This window comes from Emys orbicularis, chromosome 2 (assembly GCF_028017835.1).
Source record: "Emys orbicularis isolate rEmyOrb1 chromosome 2, rEmyOrb1.hap1, whole genome shotgun sequence".
Taxonomy (NCBI): Eukaryota; Metazoa; Chordata; order Testudines; family Emydidae; genus Emys; species Emys orbicularis.
In genome coordinates, this window is record NC_088684.1 from 41,368,516 (window position 1) to 41,389,299 (window position 20,784).

Genomic DNA, 20,784 nt, shown 5'->3' on the forward strand with positions numbered 1-20,784 from the left:
TGCTACCGAGAACCTATTCAGTGGACTGGGAATCTGAGAAATATAACCCATCCCATTATGCAGTGTGTGTTCAAGTTAGAATATTGTTATGACAAGCTAGAATTCCTGTTTAAAGATATCTAATCAAAGAGACTTCATAAAGTTAGACAGAGAAGCCAGCTATATAAAGAGCTGATATCTATTAAATCCATATTCAACATGGGTTAGTTGTTTAAGTGAACAATGATGAATGGTTTGATTCTCCCATTGTAGTTCTCAGCTTCCAAAAATGGATTCATGTACCCTACAAGTGATTCTTAAATAAGCATGATGAAAACATTTAAGGGGAATTTTTACTCTCAGTCTTAGAGTGGAAAGATGTTAATGAGAGACACAAACACAGACTGAGGGTAGGGTATGACCTTACGTGATAAAAAAACTGATCCATTTGAGACAGACAAAAAAAGATGCAAAGGTATTCAAAGAAAACTAGACTTCCCACTAATTTGAACACACTTCACAACATAAGGAAGGTACTTCATGACACTTTCTTTTGTTCAAAGCTATCAGAAACAAAGATTGCTTTGCAATAGAAATAAAATTACAGGGAAAAGATTAATTGAAAAATTCAGTTATAAGGTATACAGAATTTAAAATCTGTTCCCTCATTCATACCGAGACCTGAAAGTGCTTTGCAGACTTCAACGTACTGTTCAGCAAACATACTCCTATCCTCCAACACCTATTATATTTCAATTCTGACACCTCTTTTCAGCAAAGGCTGCCAACTGTGGTGTTTTTGTGATGTGAACAAATGAGTTAGACCAAACGGGGATAAACAGAGAGAGACCAAGTTCGTTTCAGGAAAAGTTGCAAACTAAACACTTGTAACAAAGGCCCTTTAGTTGTCCACAGAACATGTACAACAGTTAGTGGAAGTGTGTTATTACTGCAGTGCCGTTCCTCAACTCTGTTCTGGAGTGACCGGCGATCACAGAATCATAGGACCGGAAGTGACCTCAAGAGGTCATCTAGTCCAGTCCCCTGACTAAGTATTACCTAGACCAGTGTTTCCCAAACTTGGGACGCCGCTTGTGTAGGGAAAGCCCCTGTCGGGCTGGGCCAGTTTGTTTACCTGCCGCGTCTGCAGGTCCAGCCGATTGCGGCTCCCACTGGCCGCGGTTCGTTGCTCCAGGCCAATGGAAGCGGCGGCCAGTACATCCCTCAGCCCACGCCGCTTCCAGCAGCTCCCATTGGCCAGTGGGAGCCGCGATCGCCAGACCTGCAGACGCGGCAGGTAAACAAACCGGCCCGGCCCGACAGGGGCTTTCCCTACACAAGCAGCATCCCAAGTTTGGGAAACACTGACCTAGACCATCCCTGACAGGTGTTTGGAAATTTTTAAGAGCAGGTGAGACAATGATGGAGATTCCACAACTTCCCTGGGCAATTTATTCCAGTGTTTAACCACCCTGGCAGTTAGGAAGTTTTTTCCTAATGTCCAACCTAAACCGCCCTTGCTGCAATTTAAGCCCATTGCTTCTTGTCCTATCCTCAGAGGTTAAGGAGGATATATTTTTTCACCCTCCTCCTTGTAACAACGTTTTACATACTTGAAAACTTATGTTCTCTCTCAGTCTTTTCTTCTCCAGACTAAACTCAGCTTTTTTAATCTTCCCCCATAGGTCATGTTTTCTAGACCTTTAATCATTTTTGTTGCTCTCCTCTGGACTTTCTCCAATTTTCCATGTCTTTCCTGAAATGCGGTGCCCAGAACTGGACACAATACTCCAGTTGAGGCCTAAACAGTATGGAGTAGAGCGGAAGAATTACTTCTCATGTCTTGCTTACAACACTCCTGCTAATACATTCCAGAATGTTTGCTTCCCGCCCCCCCCCCCCCAACAGTGTTACACGAGTTGACTATTCGTATTTAGCTTGTGATCTACTATGACCCCGAGATCCCTTTCTGCAGTACTCTTCCTAGCCAGTCATTTCCCATTTTGTATGTGTGCAATTGTTTGTTCCTGCCTAAATGGAGTACTTTGCATTTGTCCTTACTGAATTTCATCCTATTTTCTTCAGACCATTTCTCCAGTTTGTCCAGATCACTTTGAATTTTAATCCTATCCGCCAAAGCACTTGCAATCCCTCCCAACTTGGTATCGTCCGCAAACTTTATAAGTGTACTCTCTATACCATTATCTAAATCGTTGATGAAGATATTGAACAGAACCAGACCAAGAACTAATCCCTGCGGGACCCCACTCAATATGCCCTTCCAGCGTGACTGTGAACCACTGAGACCTACTCTCTTGGAACAGTCTTCCAACCAGTTATGCACCCACCTTAAAGTAGCTCCATCTAGGTTGCATTTCCGAAGTTTGTTTATGAGAAGATTATGCAGGACAGTATCAAAGTCAAGATATATCAAATCTACCGCTTCGCCCCATCCACAAGGCTTGTTGCCAGTAGCGTAGCGGGGGGGGGGGGGGGAGCAGGGGGAGCAGCCACTCCCCACTGAGCACATTCCTCAAAAGTGGCGCCTTTTTAATTTTTTACTCTCACCCCAGCCGCTTCGGATCTTCGGCGGCAATTTGGCAGTGGGTCCTTCAGCCGCTCCAGGTCCTCGGCGGCAGGTCCTTCAGCCGCTCCGGGTCTTCGGCGGCAATTTTGCGGTGGGTCCTTCAGCCGCTCTGGGTCTTCGGTGGCAAGTGCTTCAGTCTTCAGCGGTTTTTCTTTTTTCTTTTCCCCGCTGCATTGGCGCCTTTTTTTTTTTTTTGCTCCCCCTGCTGGTATAACCTGGTTACGCCACTGCTTGTTGCCCTATCAAAGAAAGCTAGTAGGTTGGTTTGACATGATTTGTTCCTTGACAAATCCAAGCTGACTCTTACTTATCACCTTATTATCTTCTAGGTATTTGCAGATTGATTGCTTAATTATTTGCTCCGTTCTCTCTCCAAGTACTGAAGTTAAACTGACTGGTCTGTAATTCCCCAGGTTGTCCTTATTTCCCTTTTTATGGATGGGCACTATATTTGCCCTTTTCCAGTCCTCTGGAATCTCTCCCGTCTTCTTTAGGAAGAGTGAGTAGTTATCCATATATCTAATCCATCAGCATTTCTAAACCATCCATCACACTATCATATAGGTGTCATTCAGTCCTTAGCCTCTCTGCTATGACTGAGGACAAACAGTGCCAACTAGTATAATATGTGATTATGGGGTTTGTGATGTGGACACTTAGTAATTGTTTGAAGATCATCAACTAATTTCACAGAAGGCCGCTGAAAGATTACTGCTTGTCTGGGCTTGACTCAAACTGGCGTCAGGGAAGAAAAAAGTGTGGTATTCTACCACTAGTCCTTGAGTTTTCCATTCCTGGGACTTCTGGTTTACACAACAATTTCATTCTGATTATTTTTATATTATTTGAAGTCTTTGGATATAGTTGGTTTTTCCTCTTACATCTATCGAAATCCCAAGAACATGTGTTTAAAGTAATGCATGCGTCAGAAATCGGGGTGGTGGATGGGACAGCTAAATTTTCTGTCTGAGAAAGTCTGAGCTATGGCTTTTTGCACTAAAAGTTAATTCCCTACCTTGGCTTTTTTCTTATTTACACTATGCATTAATACTCCAGTGAGATACAGGCACACAGTTCGACATCAAACCATGTAAACCTTATTAATCCAAGAATTTGGATCAATTATTTTATACAATCAAAAGAGATATGCAATCCCTATGAAAGCCCTGTGACATGCCAGTGGGACCACTATTTGTATGAAAGAAGCCTATCCTAGCATCATTGTGCAACCCTCTGTACTAAATTAATTATATAAGGAAACCGAGAACAGCAGACTGTATGGTACAGTCGCTGAACCTGATAATCCCTAACTTGGTAAATGTCAAGCCCACATTAATCTGACAGGCCCTAGGCCAGCTGCAATTATCCCTGAAGCTGAAACATGCAACTTTGCAAAAGCAAAAATTTCTGCAGAGCTGAATTTCAACTGAAAACTTTTGTCCTGAGTATTTAAAAATGGTTCAAAGTATCTCCTGATAAAACAAGAACTTGTTCAATAAAAACCAGAAGCAAAATGAAAGAGAGCTCCAGAGCTTGAAAACATTACCAACAGCCCTCTTTTAGCTAAAGGACTAACCCTGCTGTAGCCATAAGAAAAATAGGAGACCTATGGCAGGGACCAGAGCAGTGCCCTAGTTAGAAGCCCAGTGTGTTCCTACCCCAGAACTTGCTAGGAAGGGGGGCACTGTTCACCTGCCAGCAAAGCACTGCCTCTTGACCCTGCCAGGGTTCCTAAATGTCTGATCAATTTGGAGCACCCTCCTTCTCTTGTTGTGAGTGAGAAGGAGCTTGGCTCTGACCTCTATCCCCCTACTCCTGGCTTCCGGGTTTAATGGGAGCTTTCAAGCATTGAAGCTCAGGGTGCAGCAGTGAATCCAACCAGATACTTGCCAACACTTACCCACTTACCGGAAAGAGTTCTTGCTTTGCCAGTAGCCAGGCCATTTACAAGCCTTGCCAGGCCAAACTTAGAACACATGCGTGACCTAGAGAAATAATTAAAGAGTCTAATTTAAACTTCCAGGATCTTTGCAGTCAAAATATGTCTCAGGCAATAAAATGAGGAATGGGGAAAAAAATACTGTAAATTACACTCTTTTGGTATTTCACATAAACTCCGTATGTCCAGGATGAGACAGTAACTGTTTTTTGCCCGACGTCAGTATCGCCAATAGTAAATTTACAAAGCTTAATATGTTAATCTCTGGTTCACCATGGAATGCAGATTAACAGCAACCTTTAATCAAAACCTCTAAACATAGTTCACTTGATTAATATAATACATGGACTCCTTGCTATAAGTGCGGTCAAGATTATATAAGATCTTACATTTTTATGTAAAACAAATGTAAATATCCATGTTTGTTATATTCTAAACCAATCTTTGCCTCCCTCACAAGTGTGTGTAAACTTTGTCACACTCATAATCAATCATCTGTTTTCTCACAAAAAGGATCAAACTATTCAAAATAATCCCAATGGCTTTACTACAGATTTAAAGAGCCTCTTTTTGAAAATAGAAACGTTTAAGATTGTTGATTTCTAAACTTCTACCAATGAATAAACAATTATATAAAAGTGACAGACAACTTTGTCTCAGCATGCTTATTAAAAGGTAACCTGGAGCTTTGTTGCATCAGTCATCCTTTTCGATTACTCATATACAGTTTAAAAAAAAAAATCATGGGTTGACATTTTGGAGATGTTTGCATATGAGTAGATGAGAGGGTTAGAGCTGAAAAAACAACATTGAAATCCTTGTGGTGTGTTACAGGCTAACTTTCAGTCCCCCATTTCCTTAAGAGGTTGTAGAGTCGTCACCTACATTTTAAAAAAATATTCTTTTTAAATAGTGAGAGCTGGTTAGGACTAACAAAGTCCATTTCCACTAGAACAGCTCCTATGTTCAAATTTAGCATAGCACATGCGCTAGCCTGATTATCTGCACTAAAAATGGAAAACAGATGTTTGGGGAAACTGTATGAAAGAATGCTTGGAGACGTTTTTAAATTGTCCTTGCATGAGTTCAACCTTCTTCCCTATGATCATTCTCAGACCATCAGGGCCTGCTCCTGTCACCTCTGACTCTGCTTGCCAGGGAGGTACTGCTTACTATGTCATTGACTGTATAGCCTCAATTCTTGTAGAGAATACTCATTTTGTGGGTAGTTCCCTTGATTAGATACTATCCAGCTTGAGTTAAGGGAAGCAGAATCTGACCGTGACAAGTCTCAGCCCTGGTTTCCCTGTGGTTAAGTCTTTCCACTGGAAGGCAATTCATGAAGCAAGTAATTTTGTATTTTAAACTGTTTCTCTACAGTGCTAACAGGCAGGCCTAGGTGTATTCATTTAATTCCCTTTCTCAAAAAAACATACATTGGGAAAACAGAACTCAGCATTCACAGAAAACAAGCAAACTCCATGGATTGAGGGTCTTTGTGGATTTTCCAGTTTTCTGCAGAATCTAAGTGTTCATTTTGTAAATCATGTTCCTAGCAGGAGAGATTATTATTAAGTTGCTTAAATGTACACAGAATTTTAAAGACAAATATTGAGTCACTGTGACCATCATCATTACAATTATTTGTATTTCCTCCTACCTTCAGGCCAAATCATGGCCCACGGATCTGCCTGTGGACCACATCACGCACTGAATGGGGAATTAGCCACCTCTTTGGCTCCATTCCACTCTTCCCAAGATCCTGCAGAGGGCTCACCTTGGGTTTTGGGCTACCATACACTAGGGAGAGGCAGCCACTTGGTGGGCACAAACTGGTTCCAGTCCTGTGAACTTTCCTCAGGAAAAAGTAATACAGCCCCGAGCTCTCTTAGCTTATCCACAGGCTCGCTCTGGGGTGAAGAGACCTCTTTAGGGGAGTTGTTGGAGGCAGCTGTGACCATTGGGGGAAACCTAACAGTGAGAATCTCTTGGCACCACACTGCCAAGGAGTGGGAAGAGATACTGGGTCTCCACAGCTGGCAGAGCAGCCACAGGGATTGCCTGTGTGTCCTGCAAATCCCAAAGGGCCAGACAGACAGCTCATTCAGCAGGGGCAAAGAAACCCCAACACCACAGTATGAGGGGGAACTCCATGGGCAACGTTTACTGAGATTTCTTCCCTTGGTTCCCTCCCATGGATCTGATTACAGAAGAGGGGAATCCAGCCCTTCATCATCACACAATAGTTATCAAAATAAGCTTATAAAAACTGAGAGAAGCTGGAGGGCCGTCCTAGAATCCATTTTCTTGATATAAAATATGGAAATCTTATGGTTTGTAACAAACACATTACCCCTTCCATACTGCATTCACTATGCACCTGGAACTCTCATGAATTAGCACTGGGTGCTGTTATTCCCCATTTTCTAATACAGCACTTTACTGTGTTCGTTGCTTATATCCAGCATAGCCCCCCATTTTACAAGTTTTAAATATATTTATTTATTTGTATTTAAGGAAAACTAATTCTACTGACATTTTCATTTTGGAATCTCCGATCTGTTTTTCACAAAAGTCTCTTTCATCCTGCAAACCTTCACCAGTGTGAGTAGTTCCATTAAAGTTAACAGGACTACTCATAAGTAAAAATTTGCCACTTTAAGACCGGCAGGATCAGGCCATAGCTGCTTGGAAAGTTCTCCAGCGCAGGATATAGCTTCAATATTGATCATATCTATCTGAACTCCTTGCTATAATATTGTTATGACTTAAATACAATCAAATTCTTAAGATATGAGGACAATAGTACTCTTTAAATAGGTATTTAAGCACAGGATCACTCATGCTATTTTTCTACTGGATTTGAAAAACGGAGCGAGAATGAAAGTGACATGATACACTCCCAAAGAAAATATTTTGCATCTATTTTGGCTTTGATTTCTATCCCACTAACTTCAATGGGGAGTGCTCCGCTTAAAAATCAATGGCACAATGTGGCCTTTGTGAGAAGTACCTTGTTTTGCCTTCCAACTACAAAAATATTAGTGCCATTAAAATTCAGAAAATTAGCACTGTGCTTTGCTGTGAAAAAATTGATGCTGAACTAGACTGAACTGCCTCAAGTTTCCAACTAGTGATAAACTGCAATAAAATCAAGAGTCAAATGTTAAGATTGAAAATTCATATTAAGTGTCTCTCCCAAATAACAGATTCAAGTACAAGTATGCAAAGCTACAAACTCAGAGATTTGTTCTATGTTCTTATGCCATGTCCCTCACTGTGGTATTTGTGCAACTTAATAGCTAGCTTTTCATTAAATACTATAGATTTTTTTTTTAAATTATATTCTCCTTTGACATTTTCCTCTTAGAACCCCTGTTCAAAAATGGAACGGACCGCTGGCAAGCACCACACCTGCAGGAAAAAGAAAAGGCTGATGCTGAATTGTTGGACAGCTCCCTTCAACACAGTGAAGCAATCACATTAAAGAAAGCTTTGGGGTGGGTCAGTAGGGGACCAGGAATGAGAATGCATTAGTGCTAAAGCTACATGGAGGGGCATGGCATATACAGGATAGCAAAAAGGGGGGGGGGGGGGAACATGCCTCTCATCCTTTAGAATCTATGTTTCAGTATAGACTTTTAGGTCTTGATGGAAAAAACACTTAAGCACATGTTTAACTCCACTGAATTTAAAATTAAACACATGCTTAATATTTTCATCTTGTGGCTTGATCCTGTTCCAGTTCGATGCAATGGAAAAATTCTCACCGTCTTGAATGGTGCAGGATCAAGTCCTTCGTGCTTACATAAACATCCCTCACTATGCATCTAGGTAATGGAAAAATCCTTCAAAGCGAATGGCAGTACATCTGACTCTGTTTTATTTATTTAAAAAACAAACAAGGAACAGTCAGATTACTGATAGCTTGCATTAATAATTGCTGTTACGGAGCTTTGCAAAGAGGATATTATTACTGATTAGTCAACATTAACTGGACTACTAGGACTCGTACAAGCATCATTTCTTACGTTTTTAAAATGCTATGATAATTTCAAAATAGAAATCTATTGGTTTCAGTCCCAATGCAGTTTTGGACAGATTACTGTCATAACAATTTAATTAGGAATAATTACCCAGAAGTCGTTTTCTCATTTTTAATTTATAATACTTGCAGCTAGTTTGCACACACAATAAGTGTGATTGCTTATATTTGACCTCATATTTCATGTCTGCTATTACAGGTGAAATTTAAAGCCCTCATGCAGTGCAAAAAACTAAAACAAACTTCTGAACTGAACTGGTTGCTAACACTATGAATAGCCATTACTCCCTTCCCCTCTGCTCAGACAGCCAAACAATCATCCCCACTTTATTACAGAAGATAATGTTTGCACTGAACATCCCAACTCCTCCCACGAGCCTTTCCCCTCCCAGCACATGATTCAGTCCTGGAAATAAAATGTATTTGGTATTATTAATTAAATAATTAAATAGAATCTATTCAGCATCAGCCCAATAGACTGTGCTGTCAGGAAGTTTTTCTGATATTCATCCCACTATATTTACCCACTCCACTCCCCACAAGTTACCTTTTACATTAAAGTACTTTGTTTTTACCTATAGAACATATTGTTTTACTAAAAGGAAATTGAGACACAGTGGCTGTAAAAACTTAAAGTCTTTTTGTTCTGTGTTTGTACAGCGCTTAGCACAACGGAACTCTGGTTCATGACAGTAACACAAATAATAAATAATAGTTCTCTGATCCATCACATTCTAATGTGAGAAGGCAATGTTACATATTTGTTTCCCTGCTAATCCTATTATATGAAACTATGTTAAGTATTCTGTACAGCATTGTGTGTGTGTTGGGAGTGTGCACAGACACTGCCCCTTCCTCATGTGACAGTAATATCCTCTACATTTCACAAATGCGAAACACCACAAAATAATATGAAAAAGAACATAAACTACATAAAATGAAAAACTCTCCCTGCAGCAGCAGCTCCTGTCGAGCAGGGCTGGGCCTGACTCCCCACTCCAGGCTCACAGATTTGCAGAACCACTCACATTTGGCCTGCCCTCCCCTCCCCAGTCATGATGAAGGGGGTGGCCAGGCCACATTTTAACGGGACTACAACCTCATGTGGCAGGTAGCTATGCCCAGAGCGGGGAGCTGGGCCCAGCCCTGTGGGACAGAAGCTGCCACTGTGGAATGGTCTCACTCTGCAAACCGTCCCACACCCCAGGTCTCCCACCCAACTAAGGAAAGAGGATAGGGAAGGGTTCCCTGGGTCTAATGGGGGGGAGGAGGGGTGGCTGGGTGGGTCTCAGTGAGGAAGGGGGCAACTTAAGGGGGGTGGGAGTGCCCAGTAAGGGGTCCCTGGGGAAACAGAGAGGGGACTGGAGTGGGGTGGGGACTGCAAAAGGAAGCAGTAGGGGTTGGGAAGATCCGTGGTGTCCCAGGAGGTTTGTGTCACTGAGTGGGATGGAGAAGTAGGGATTATCTGGGGGCTACAGAACTGGGTAAATTTCAAGGGGGGAACCTAAGTAGCTGTCTGGGTGGGGAATAGTGGTGGGGGTTGTTAAACAACTCAATGCGTGGAATAATACATTATACTTAATAAAATGATGTAGCATAGATTAACTGGGTTTATACACGGTTTTCATTTATATACAGTCATCTGTGTATTTTATTAATTTAAATGTAATAAAAAAATAAAACATTTTAATGGATAAAATAAAATGCCCCAAAAACAAAATGAAAACTTTAAAATAATGTCATAAGGCTCTAGCAATATCATGTAACAAAATGCTCTGATTATGCCACTTTGACCACATCACCTGCACTCTGCTCCCTAAACTCTCTGCCAGTGGTACTTCCAGTATCCCAGACTGCTGAGCAGCTTCAAGCAACCTGCCTTTACTGGTCAGGGATATTAAAAATAGTGACAGTAAAAACATTTTTACAGCTCTCTGAAATATTTCCACAGCCATTTTCCATAAAATATTGTCCTGCAGAGTGCATAACGATGTGGGAAATATCAACATTTTTTGGTGTTTATTTGAGATAATCTGCCTAATTCACTTGTGGCTTTGCTATTCATAAGTAATACAACTGTCTCAAAATCAGGCAGATAAACCTACCATCATCTATTTATAAATATACCCACCATTCTATGAATTACAAAGTCACAGTTGATATCCTGAGATACAAAAAGCTTTTCATAAATGACAATAACCTGTGTCTTTTCAACCAGGTTAGCTGATTATTAAATAAATCAGTAAGTAATTTGTCTCTGTATATTTGCTAGTGGTAAATTTCTTCATGAACTCTTACCCCCATTCATCAAGAATTACTATTGCATTTACAGCCTTCCAACTTTAATTTTAAATGATCTACAACCATATGGCATAGAATACCAGGGTTGGAAGGGACCTCAGGAGGTTATCTAGTCCAACCCCTTGCTCAAAGCAGGACCAATTCCCAGACAGATTTTTGCCCCAGATTCCCTAAATGGCCCCCTCAAGGATTGAATTTACAACCCTGGGTTTAGCAGGCCAATGCTCAAACCACTGACCTATCCCTCCCCCCTCCATGAATGTCATGATTTAATATCAGTTTGAATAACTCCAAAATTCATGTTGAAGGATATTTGTGCAAAAAGTGGAGAAGAAACTAAAGAGGGATATAATGCAAGTTAAGGAATGTTTTATAGACAAAAAAGAAAAGAAAACATTTTAACAGTATACAAATGATGATTTAGTGAGTTTTAAGAAGAAGTAGCTAATTTGAAACTACATTTTCCTTAACCAGATTTCAAGAAAATAAGATAAAAACTAAAGTTGTTGCTGAAAAGAGTTGCCAAACAAGTTTTAGTCACTGGGAGGATTAGATAATACAGGCTGCGATTCAGCAAAGCACTTGAGTACCTGTCTAACTTTAAGCACGGTCTTATAACTAATTGAAGTCAATAGGACTTGAGCACGTTTAAAATTAGACATGTATTTAAATGCTTTTCTGAATGGAGATGGACTTAAGCATACGCTTAGATGCTTTGCTGAACCAGGGCAATAGTATGGAGATAATATGTCTTACGCATTGTCTCAATTAAAATGACAAGTATATATTTATTCATATGTAAGTTTAACTGTTGCATTTAAGTTCCCATTTCTTATCTAAAATGTTCTTTTAAAAAATTATTTGAAAGCCAAAATGTCTTTCACCTAGCTTTTCTTAAGCCAGGATAGAGAGGCTTCATCCAACCCTGCACACTGAAGTCAGACTGAATAAAGCCATGCGTCCTGGAAGAGCTGCTCAAAAGCTTTTAGGAAATGAAATTAAAACACATGACCACAACGAAAAAGGAACTCTCCTTCAGCACTATAAATATCCCAGATACCATGGTACATGCCTGCAAATGATTTCATTTAACTATATTATATTAAAGTAAAAGCAATACATAGCTAAATCAATGTATAATTTACTCAGCAGCATAACATCTGTTTTATAGGACACAGACTGTTTTATATGAATTCTAACAGATCAATGTCAACTTAGCCTTTTAATTACTCGTTAAATAAATTCATCAAAGATGCCCTACATCAACTACAGCCTTGCAATTTCCACTTGTTTCCAAAGGAAATTTCAGGGGTTAGTAAGTAAGTCTGGGTCTAATCTGCAATACCACATATCTGAAAAAAAATGGATAGTCTTGGAGTCAGATTCAGACTCTGGTCTCTTGTATCAAGAGCTGGAGAAGACTGAACATGGCATGAAATACATCTGCATAGTCTGAAGCAATGAACCAGATTTCTTTATTATAACAACATGTTTGCAAATCCTGCAATGTCAGCACTGACCTCTGCGTAGCTGATTTCCCTGCATTGCTACCCAAGAAGTGGAGACATGATAGTCAGAAAGTGGATTCATGCCTCTAGTGCAGTTTGCCTCACTAATTTCCTATAAAAGCGGTAGGGATGAAGAACCTTTTCTGGTAAGAACACTCATGTATTTTTTTTAATTTATTCATCAAACATACAAAAAGTCCAAATACTCAATTATCTGGCAAATAAAGAACTGCAATACTACTAATGACTATAAAAACCTTCCAAATCCCTCATGTGAACACTAACCATGGATGTCAGAAAGATTTCCAGCCTAATACCAGTATATGTTTAATATATACCATCAATAAAATAAACCTTGATTTGGCTAATGTTGTAATTTACCATTTGCTACCCCTACATTCAACACTGGTTTTGGAAATTTATTTAAAAATGTGCAAATGTTGGTTTTTTTAACTATCATAATTTCATTGCACAGCAGGGCTACTTTTTGTTTAATGTTACTCTAGCGTCATTAGTTTAGTGCTATGTGACCATTCAATCCAGCCTCAAATTAAAACAGGGAATCACGTAAACGACAATTTAATATGCAATGTTTAAAAGTGCACTTTTTTCATGTCATGAACATTGTTTATTTCTAAATTAGGTAGCATCTAAATGGGATTCTCTGAGTTCTTTATGGTCAGTCTAGGAAGGAAACTGCTTGCAGATTTACAGATTGTGGCAGCCTAGAGGGAATTACTGTATTTTATAAGGATTATGTTGCTAATAATACAACCCTTTAGAGGCTCTCTCCCCAGAAATAGCCACTCTCCTGAAAAGCAGCATTAGCAGCTGAAATCAGTATTCCACACCAGCTACCAGCAACAATCGAAGATGCAGAACAATAATTATAAAAGGCAAAGTATGAAAGCACTGGAAATAAACATGGACTCAGGCAGGAGATTGGGGATTCTTATTATTTGTGTTACAGCAGTGCTCACAATGAACAGGTCCTTTCTGGACATTTTGAAGCAGAACTCATTGAAGTCGCTGCTTAAAAATCAGTAGCAAGGTGTAACCCAGAAACAGACACAATCCCTAGCCCAAACTAGAGTTTAAAATCTAAGAAACAAACAACAAATGAAAGAATAGGGGAGAGATGAAACCTAGACAACGAAGAATTTGTAAATTTTAAATAATCGGTTATCCCCATCTAGCCCTCTGTCAAGCCATTAGTGGTTAGCCGTTTATGATACTATAACAGTTTCTTTTGATAGTCAATGGAATCACCTTCCATTTCAATATAACAGAAATTATTTTATACAAATATTGACTGGCTCAGAGGGGAACAGCAGTTAGGTTTTCCCTTTGGACAGTGTTGTTCTGGAAACTTTTGTGTTACGCTGTCCAAAGCAAAAGGTTGTTGGTAGTAGGCACAATTTCAGGAGCTATTTTTACATGAAGCCGACATTTATTTATTTTACTGATATTTCCACTAGACAGTGTCATGGGTTGTTTTATTAGCATGCACTGAAATCTTTGAGCCCACTTCCTCTCACCTGCACCAGCAGAACCACATTGGCTTCAGTGGAGCTACTCCTGCTTTACACCAGTGTAACTGAAAAGAGAATCAGGCCCAAATGCGCATTGCCTGTTCAAAGCGCAAAACGGGGCTTTGACTTGCCAGCCTCTATGAAGTCTCTACTAAAGGAAAGCCAATAAGTATGAAACACTGAGGGACTTAGTGAACCTCCTTTTTCAAGCAACCACAATGACCACATTGCCTAGCCTTTCCATAGATACTCTCATTGGACATTGGTGAAGACCCCAGCAGGACAAAAAAGAGAAAATCTGGGCCCTGACAATATTTGGTCCCAACTCCCCCCCCCCCCCAAAAAAATTCTACTGTTTAACAGAGCTAATGTCAAATCGAGTTGCTGCTTTTGCACCAAATCCCCGATGCCCTGATGCATCCTGCCACAACAGCACTGCAAAATCCTCTATCTGGCCCCTGGATCAGCTAATTTTTGTCCCCAACTCTGAAAATTCCCTGGCTAAGTAGAGAACCTATTTATTGGCTCCTACTGCACCTCAAAAATCTGATGTGCCCATGACCAACAACAACACAAACATTGGAATCTGGATCCTGCCAAGTTCTGGAATTTGGGGTGCTGGGGCCCAGAACTGGCAGGTCTAACTTTCAACCATGCTCCCCTCCCAGACCCAAGCGATGGCCCCTTTCACATGCACCATAGAGGACAAGGGCCCACGTCCAGCTTTGGCTGTTCGGCTTCTAACACTCCCGACTCTTGGGACAAACCCAAGGGAAGGAAGCGCATTTTCACAGGGGTCTCCTGTGCCTCCCCCACCTCCTCACACCACGCGCCCCGTTTCTCCTAGGAGCGTCTCCTGCACCCCTCTCCCAAGAGAGCAAGCTCCGGGGCCCATTCCCAAGCCAGGCCAGCCCGACCCTCAGGAGGGGGAGGGGGCAGCTCCCGCCCCGGGACACCCACGCCAGCCCCACCGCAGGGTGCAGCCCTGGCTAACGTGCTGGGCTATGGCCGCTCCCTGTCAGCTTCGCTCACCAGGTACCAGACGCCGAGGATGATGGTCCCGGTGCGCACATGGCAGCACAGGCAGCAGCTGTTGGAGTAGAACCGAGCCCACGGGGAGCTCATCGTCCTCATCGCCTCGCGGCCGCCCTGCGCAAAGCTCCGCTTCCCCCTGGGGCCGCCCGAGGGTGCCGGGGCGCAGCGAGCGGCGCTTGCTGGAGCTTCTGTGGGGCCGAATCGCCGCGCGAGCACTGCGGCGGCTGAGCACCGAGCGCAGGAGGGAGGGACACCGCGTGGGCAGCGCGCGCCATCAGCTGCCCCCTCCCGCCCCCAGTTCCATGACGTCACCAAATCTCTAGCCCTGGGAGAGAGAGAGAGAGACCCATCGGGCCGCGCGCGCCCCAGGCGGAAGGATGGGGGGGGGGTTTCCCACATGGATAAAGCGGGCACGACACGTGCCGGCAGGCAACTGCCATTGACTCCGGTGTCTCTCTCTCTCCTTATACCTGCAATTCAATTGCTGTGACAGTTCCAAGCACCAGGCCAGGGGACGTGACCAAAGCCCTCAGTGATGCTCCCCAGCAAGTCATCTGCCTTGAAAAAACGCGTTGTATGCAGTCAGTGTAAGTGTCAGGGTGACAGAGAGCAAGTGTGAAAAATTGGGACTGGGGGGGGAGGAATAGTTGCATGTATAAGAGCCCCTAATATAGGGACATCTGGTCACCCTAACAGTGGCTGACTGATCCGTGTGCATGTTTACATTGTTAGGAATAGGAAATGTAGATGCTTGGCTGGATCAGACACAATGCAGCCTCTACCATCGAAATACCCAGGTAAACCACTTCACTTTCTTTTGGGTGCTATTTAATTATAACAATTTGTTCTAATAAAGATACTACAGTAAATTGCTGTAGAACAATGGTGTGATGGAATACACCCTTGTGTTCACACCCTGCACGCTATTGTGATAATTATTATAAGCTTTGTACAAGGTATGTACTGGTATGTACTGTAAGGTGTCATTTGAAAACTCATAATTTGTCAGTCAGTAGTGTCCTGATAAAATGTGTGTGGCAACATTGTATGTGAAGTTATAAGATTTCCCTGTATGGGGGGGAGCAGAAGTCAGCAAACAGGTCTATCCTAGACAAAGGGATGAGTGCTTGCCTTTATTTATTGCTTAAATGCAAATTGAGTCCTAAAGCAGGAAGGGAAAACAAAGGAATCAAACAAGTGAGAAAGAAACCCAGCAGGGAATATACTTCCCCATAGGCACTTTGGCTCCTGGTTCGCACTTGGAAATGTTTTTCGGGGGGGGGGAGACTGAAGGTATAAAAAGGAGGGACAAACACCCCCAAGGGATCCCTCTCTCTCCTCCAGCCCCTTATTCTCTGCAGCTGAGAAAACAAAAGGAAACAGCCATTGGACTCTGGGGGAGGGGTCCTAACCTGAAGAGTTTGGTCAGTAACTTTGCTGACTTTCATGTGCTAAGAAATCTTGCTTGAATCAAATATCATTTGTTAAGTTAGGCAGCAGTAAGCATTTTCATCTTTATTTTTCTTGTAGCCAATTCTAACTGTTATACCTCATTACTTGTACTCACTTAAAATCTCTCTTTGTAACTAATAAACTTATTTTATGGTTTTATCTAATGCAGTGTGTTTAAAGGGTCTGGCATATTAAACTGGCATATTAGTCCCTTAAAGGAATAATGGACTTAATATATGTGTACTGTTCAGGAGAGGGCTGGACAGTACAGGACATACAGTACTGGGGGAAGATTGTGAGAGTGACGGAGTAGCTGGCAGCCTGCAGTTACACATAGACAGTCCGTGTATGACTTGCGTGCTGGAAGGTTGTTTGTGAGCAGCCCAGATGGGAGCTACTACAACAAGGCATTGTAAGGCACCCAAGGTTGCATGGCAGGGGTGATGCAACCCCCCACTACTCTGGATTATGCCCTGATATGTTAAATAGCTGTGTTCCTGTACATACTTAGTTGATGCGGAATATTCCATAAAGGTACACACACAAGCTGATCCTTTACACACTGCAACAAGATTAAGTTTATTTCAGTTTTTATGATGATGCATTAAATTTCACAGGCATTTAAGTACTGACAAAAACAGATGATCAATGATCCACTACCACAATTTATTTCAGTTTCTTAAAGGAAGCACTCAATCTTTCTGAGATACAGGAATATTTCTATTATTGTATTAAATAAGAATATATATGCCAGCTATCCCTATTTTGCAAGGCATGGCCTTGGTTTTAGAAAAAATATTTAGCGTTTCATGCTCAGAGAAAGAAATTCTCCAGAAGTTTTTATTAGTGCAATATATTTTGCTGAAGTTTATAAATGCATTAATCTTCACAGTACTCAGCTGTTGTCAGGTATAATAGTACCATAATACTGCTGAACTTTGGCATGATAAAAAGCTGATTCAGAATCCAATTTTTGTGGTTTGAGTCCATTTCACCGTAATAATCTTATATTTCTAAATTACAGTACTTTTATAATATATGCTGTATTTTGCACTTCTGTAGCAACCTTTATCCATGGATCCCAAATGCCTGACACTACAAAGCCCCTCCTCTATAGATGAGGGGTATTATTCTAATTTTGTAGACACAGAGAATAAATGAGCGCAAAGCAATATTATAGCAGGAATAGAATTCAGAATTCCTGATTCCCATTCCTATTCCAACTAGATTACTAGTATTTGTTTTACAAGAGTGCTTAGAGGCCCTACATGAGAGTCCTATTGTACTACGGGCTGTTCATACATGTAAATAAGAGATAGTTCCTCTTAGGATTTAAATCCACAGAACCAAGGAAATATCATTCAACCCATTTTACAGATTGGCAATTGAGACACTGAGGCTTGGTCTACACTTACCCCCCAAGTCGAAGTAAGGTACGCAAATTCAGCTACGTGAATAACGTAGCTGAATTCGACATACCTTACTTCGAACTTACCGCGGTTCAGACGCGGTCCACACGCGGCAGGCAGGCTCCCCGTCGACTCCGCGGTACTCCTCTCGTTGAGCTGGAGTACCGCAGTCGACGGCGAGCACTTCCTGGTTCGATTTATCGCGTCCAGACCAGACGCGATAAATCGAACTCGGAACTTCGATCCCCAGCCGCCGAACTAGCGCGGCAGTGTAGACCAGCCCTAAGTGATTTGTCCATGGTAACACAGGAAGTCTCAGGAAGAGCTAGAAATTGAACCCAGTTCTCCTGATTCCCAGTCCAGTTGTAGCCCATGCACTGAGTATATAGCCATGCACTGAGTATAGTTATATAGTAAGTAAATGATAAAGGGGTAAGGAACTGACAGCAGAACACGAGACTTATAGGGCTAGCCCTATAAGAGTAGCTTAAACAGTTAGCATGAGTATAATGCCTTATAGCCTGAATAGAAATAGTTGCTCAATAAGTAAACGAACAGTGACCTTAAGTCACAAGATGGCATAAGGCTTTGTTTATTGTTTTGTAATAATTACCAGTGTTGCAAATTGCTGGTAGGTAATCACAAGATGCTAGTTTATAACAGTGTGACGGGTTGAATCACAGAAACCCCCTTGGGGCTGCCAACTGATGTGCCAAGACTACTTCTGCCCCTGCTTTCCTGCCCTGGCAACTTAGGACTTCAGTGCCCTCCCTGGTTTGAGCCAGACCTGCTAACCTGCTGCAAACCCAGACCCAGGGCTGAATCACGTCCCCTAACAGCTGTAGGCTTGACTGAAAGCAGCTTACAGAAGTGTTCTTATCTTTAACACTCAGATGCCCAACTCCCAGTGGGGTCTAAACCCAAATAAATCCGTTTTACCCTGTATAACGCTTATACAGGGTAAACTCAAATTGTTCATCCTCTATAACACTGATAGAGAGATATGCACAGCTGTTTGCTCTCACCCCCTCAGGTATTAATACATACTCTGGGTTAATTAATAAGTAAAAAGTGATTTTATTAAATGCAGAAAGTAGGATTTAAGTGATTCCAAGTAGTAACAGACAGAACAAAGTGAATTGCCAAGTAAAGTGAAATAAAACACGCAAATCTAAATCTAATACAGTAATACAACTGAGTACAGATAAAACCTCACCAGTAAGCTTCCTTTTACAGACTAGTCTCCTTCTAGTCTGGGTCCAGCAATCACTCACACCCCCTGTGGTTATTGTCTTTTGTTCCAGTTTCTTTCAGATATCCTTGGGGTGGAGAGGCTTTTTCTTTAGCCAGCTCAAGACAAAATAGAGGGGTCTCCCACAGGCTTGAATAGGCTCTCTCTTGTGGGTGGAGACCCTCTCCTCTCTCCTATGCAAAGTCCAGCTCCAAGATGGAGTTTTGGAGTCACATGGGCAAGCCACATGTCCATGCATGACTCAGAACTACAGGTAGCAGCCATTAGAATCATAGAATCATAGAATATCAGGGTTGGAAGGGACCTCCTCCCTACAAAAGGTGGGCGGACTCTCTGCCCCCCCCCCCTCACCTTTCGTCTGGGCTTCCCTCTCTGGGCTTCCCTCTGGGTCAGACACTCCTGTGTCCCCTAAAAGGGAAGGTGACCCTGATCCAGCTGTGGGCTCACAGCTGCCAGCTATGGCAGACCCTTCACTGGCCAGCAAAATTCCACCCTTTTCACTCAGGTTGGGCTTGCTTCCAGCTACAGAGATCTTGGGGTCTGTTCCCACCACAGTGGTCACCAGGACCCCAACTTCTACCTTTGGGACACATGCCTCTGTGCACCCCAGGGCAGGCCCTGCCCCCTGCTGACCTGCAACTTCCTGGCAGTCAGCAGCTGGGGTGGATCATTCCCCTCCCCTGGGGAGATGATTACAGGACAGGAGCTGGCTTCATCCAGCCCCTCCCTCTGGAACTTGCCTTGAGCCCTGGGGCCACAGGAACTGGCTACAGCCATCCCCGCCCCCAAAGCTGCATGCTTTGTGTTACAGGGGAATCCAAGAGCCACCCTTCTATTTCCCCAGTAGTCCATGTGACTTCACCCCCCCACCTCCAGGGCTTTTAGCACAAGATCCCTTCTCACTGCTAACCAACTCTGGGACAGATTCTGCCACATTAAAGAAATCATTCCCCAGTAGAAACGGTGCAAAATTGTGTGCCATCGTTGCAACAGTCAGCTCAGCCTGCAGACTCTCAGTCTGCATGTGTACTTTGGCTAAAGGTGCAAGGACTTTGTAACCTCCCACCAGCTCTAATTCTGCCATTTTCCCTGGCAACAAATCCTTCTCCTGGATCAGGTCCCTCCTGACCACAGAAATCTCAGCACCCGTATCTCTTAGGCCAAGAAGCACTTTTCCATTCAATTTAACAGCATGCATATGCTCCCTGCTTAGTTGTGTGGAAGCAAGCTTTACACATCCTGTGTGGAAAGAGGCAGCAGCTGGGCTCTGAGAAGTAGCAGTTTCATGTGTTACTTGCTGCTTGTTCCCACTCAGCAAGGGACACTTATTCCTCAGGTGCTCAGTGGACTTACAATGATAACACCTCTTGGGCTCCTCTGCTTGCACAGGAAATTTGGGATGAGTAACAGGGGAATGGGGAGGTGAACGCCCAGCCTCCTTTTTCCCAGGGGTAAAATGGTGATTCTGCTTTCCCCCAACCCTGTACCCCTCTGCCAGTGGTTTATGTTTAATTGCAGCTTGTGCTTCCTCATAAGAGTCTACATACCCAGTGTGACAAAGTTCCTCCTCTATCTTGGTGGGTCCTGCGCTTATTGGCGGATTTTGTTGCCTCAGAGATTCACCATGTGGGTTGGGGAACAGCCCAGAGACCTTCCCCTCTGGAAGAACCCACAGTCCAGGTCAATTGGGAGGTTTGGGGGGAACCCAGGCCCGCCCTCTACTCCGGGTTCCAGCCCAGGGCCCT

The 20,784-nt window shown here is 42.6% G+C and overlaps 1 protein-coding gene across 1 annotated transcript in view; it reads right to left on the reverse strand.

Moving 5' to 3' along the window:
- The window catches only part of LAPTM4B (lysosomal protein transmembrane 4 beta), a 91,964-nt gene extending 76,763 nt beyond the window's left edge, over window positions 1–15,201 (reverse strand). The window contains 2 exon segments of the mRNA XM_065399795.1: window positions 14,924–15,031; window positions 15,034–15,201. Of these exon segments, the coding sequence (XP_065255867.1) occupies window positions 14,924–15,031; window positions 15,034–15,201 (276 nt within the window).
- Between the last annotated feature and the right edge of the window lie 5,583 nt (window positions 15,202–20,784).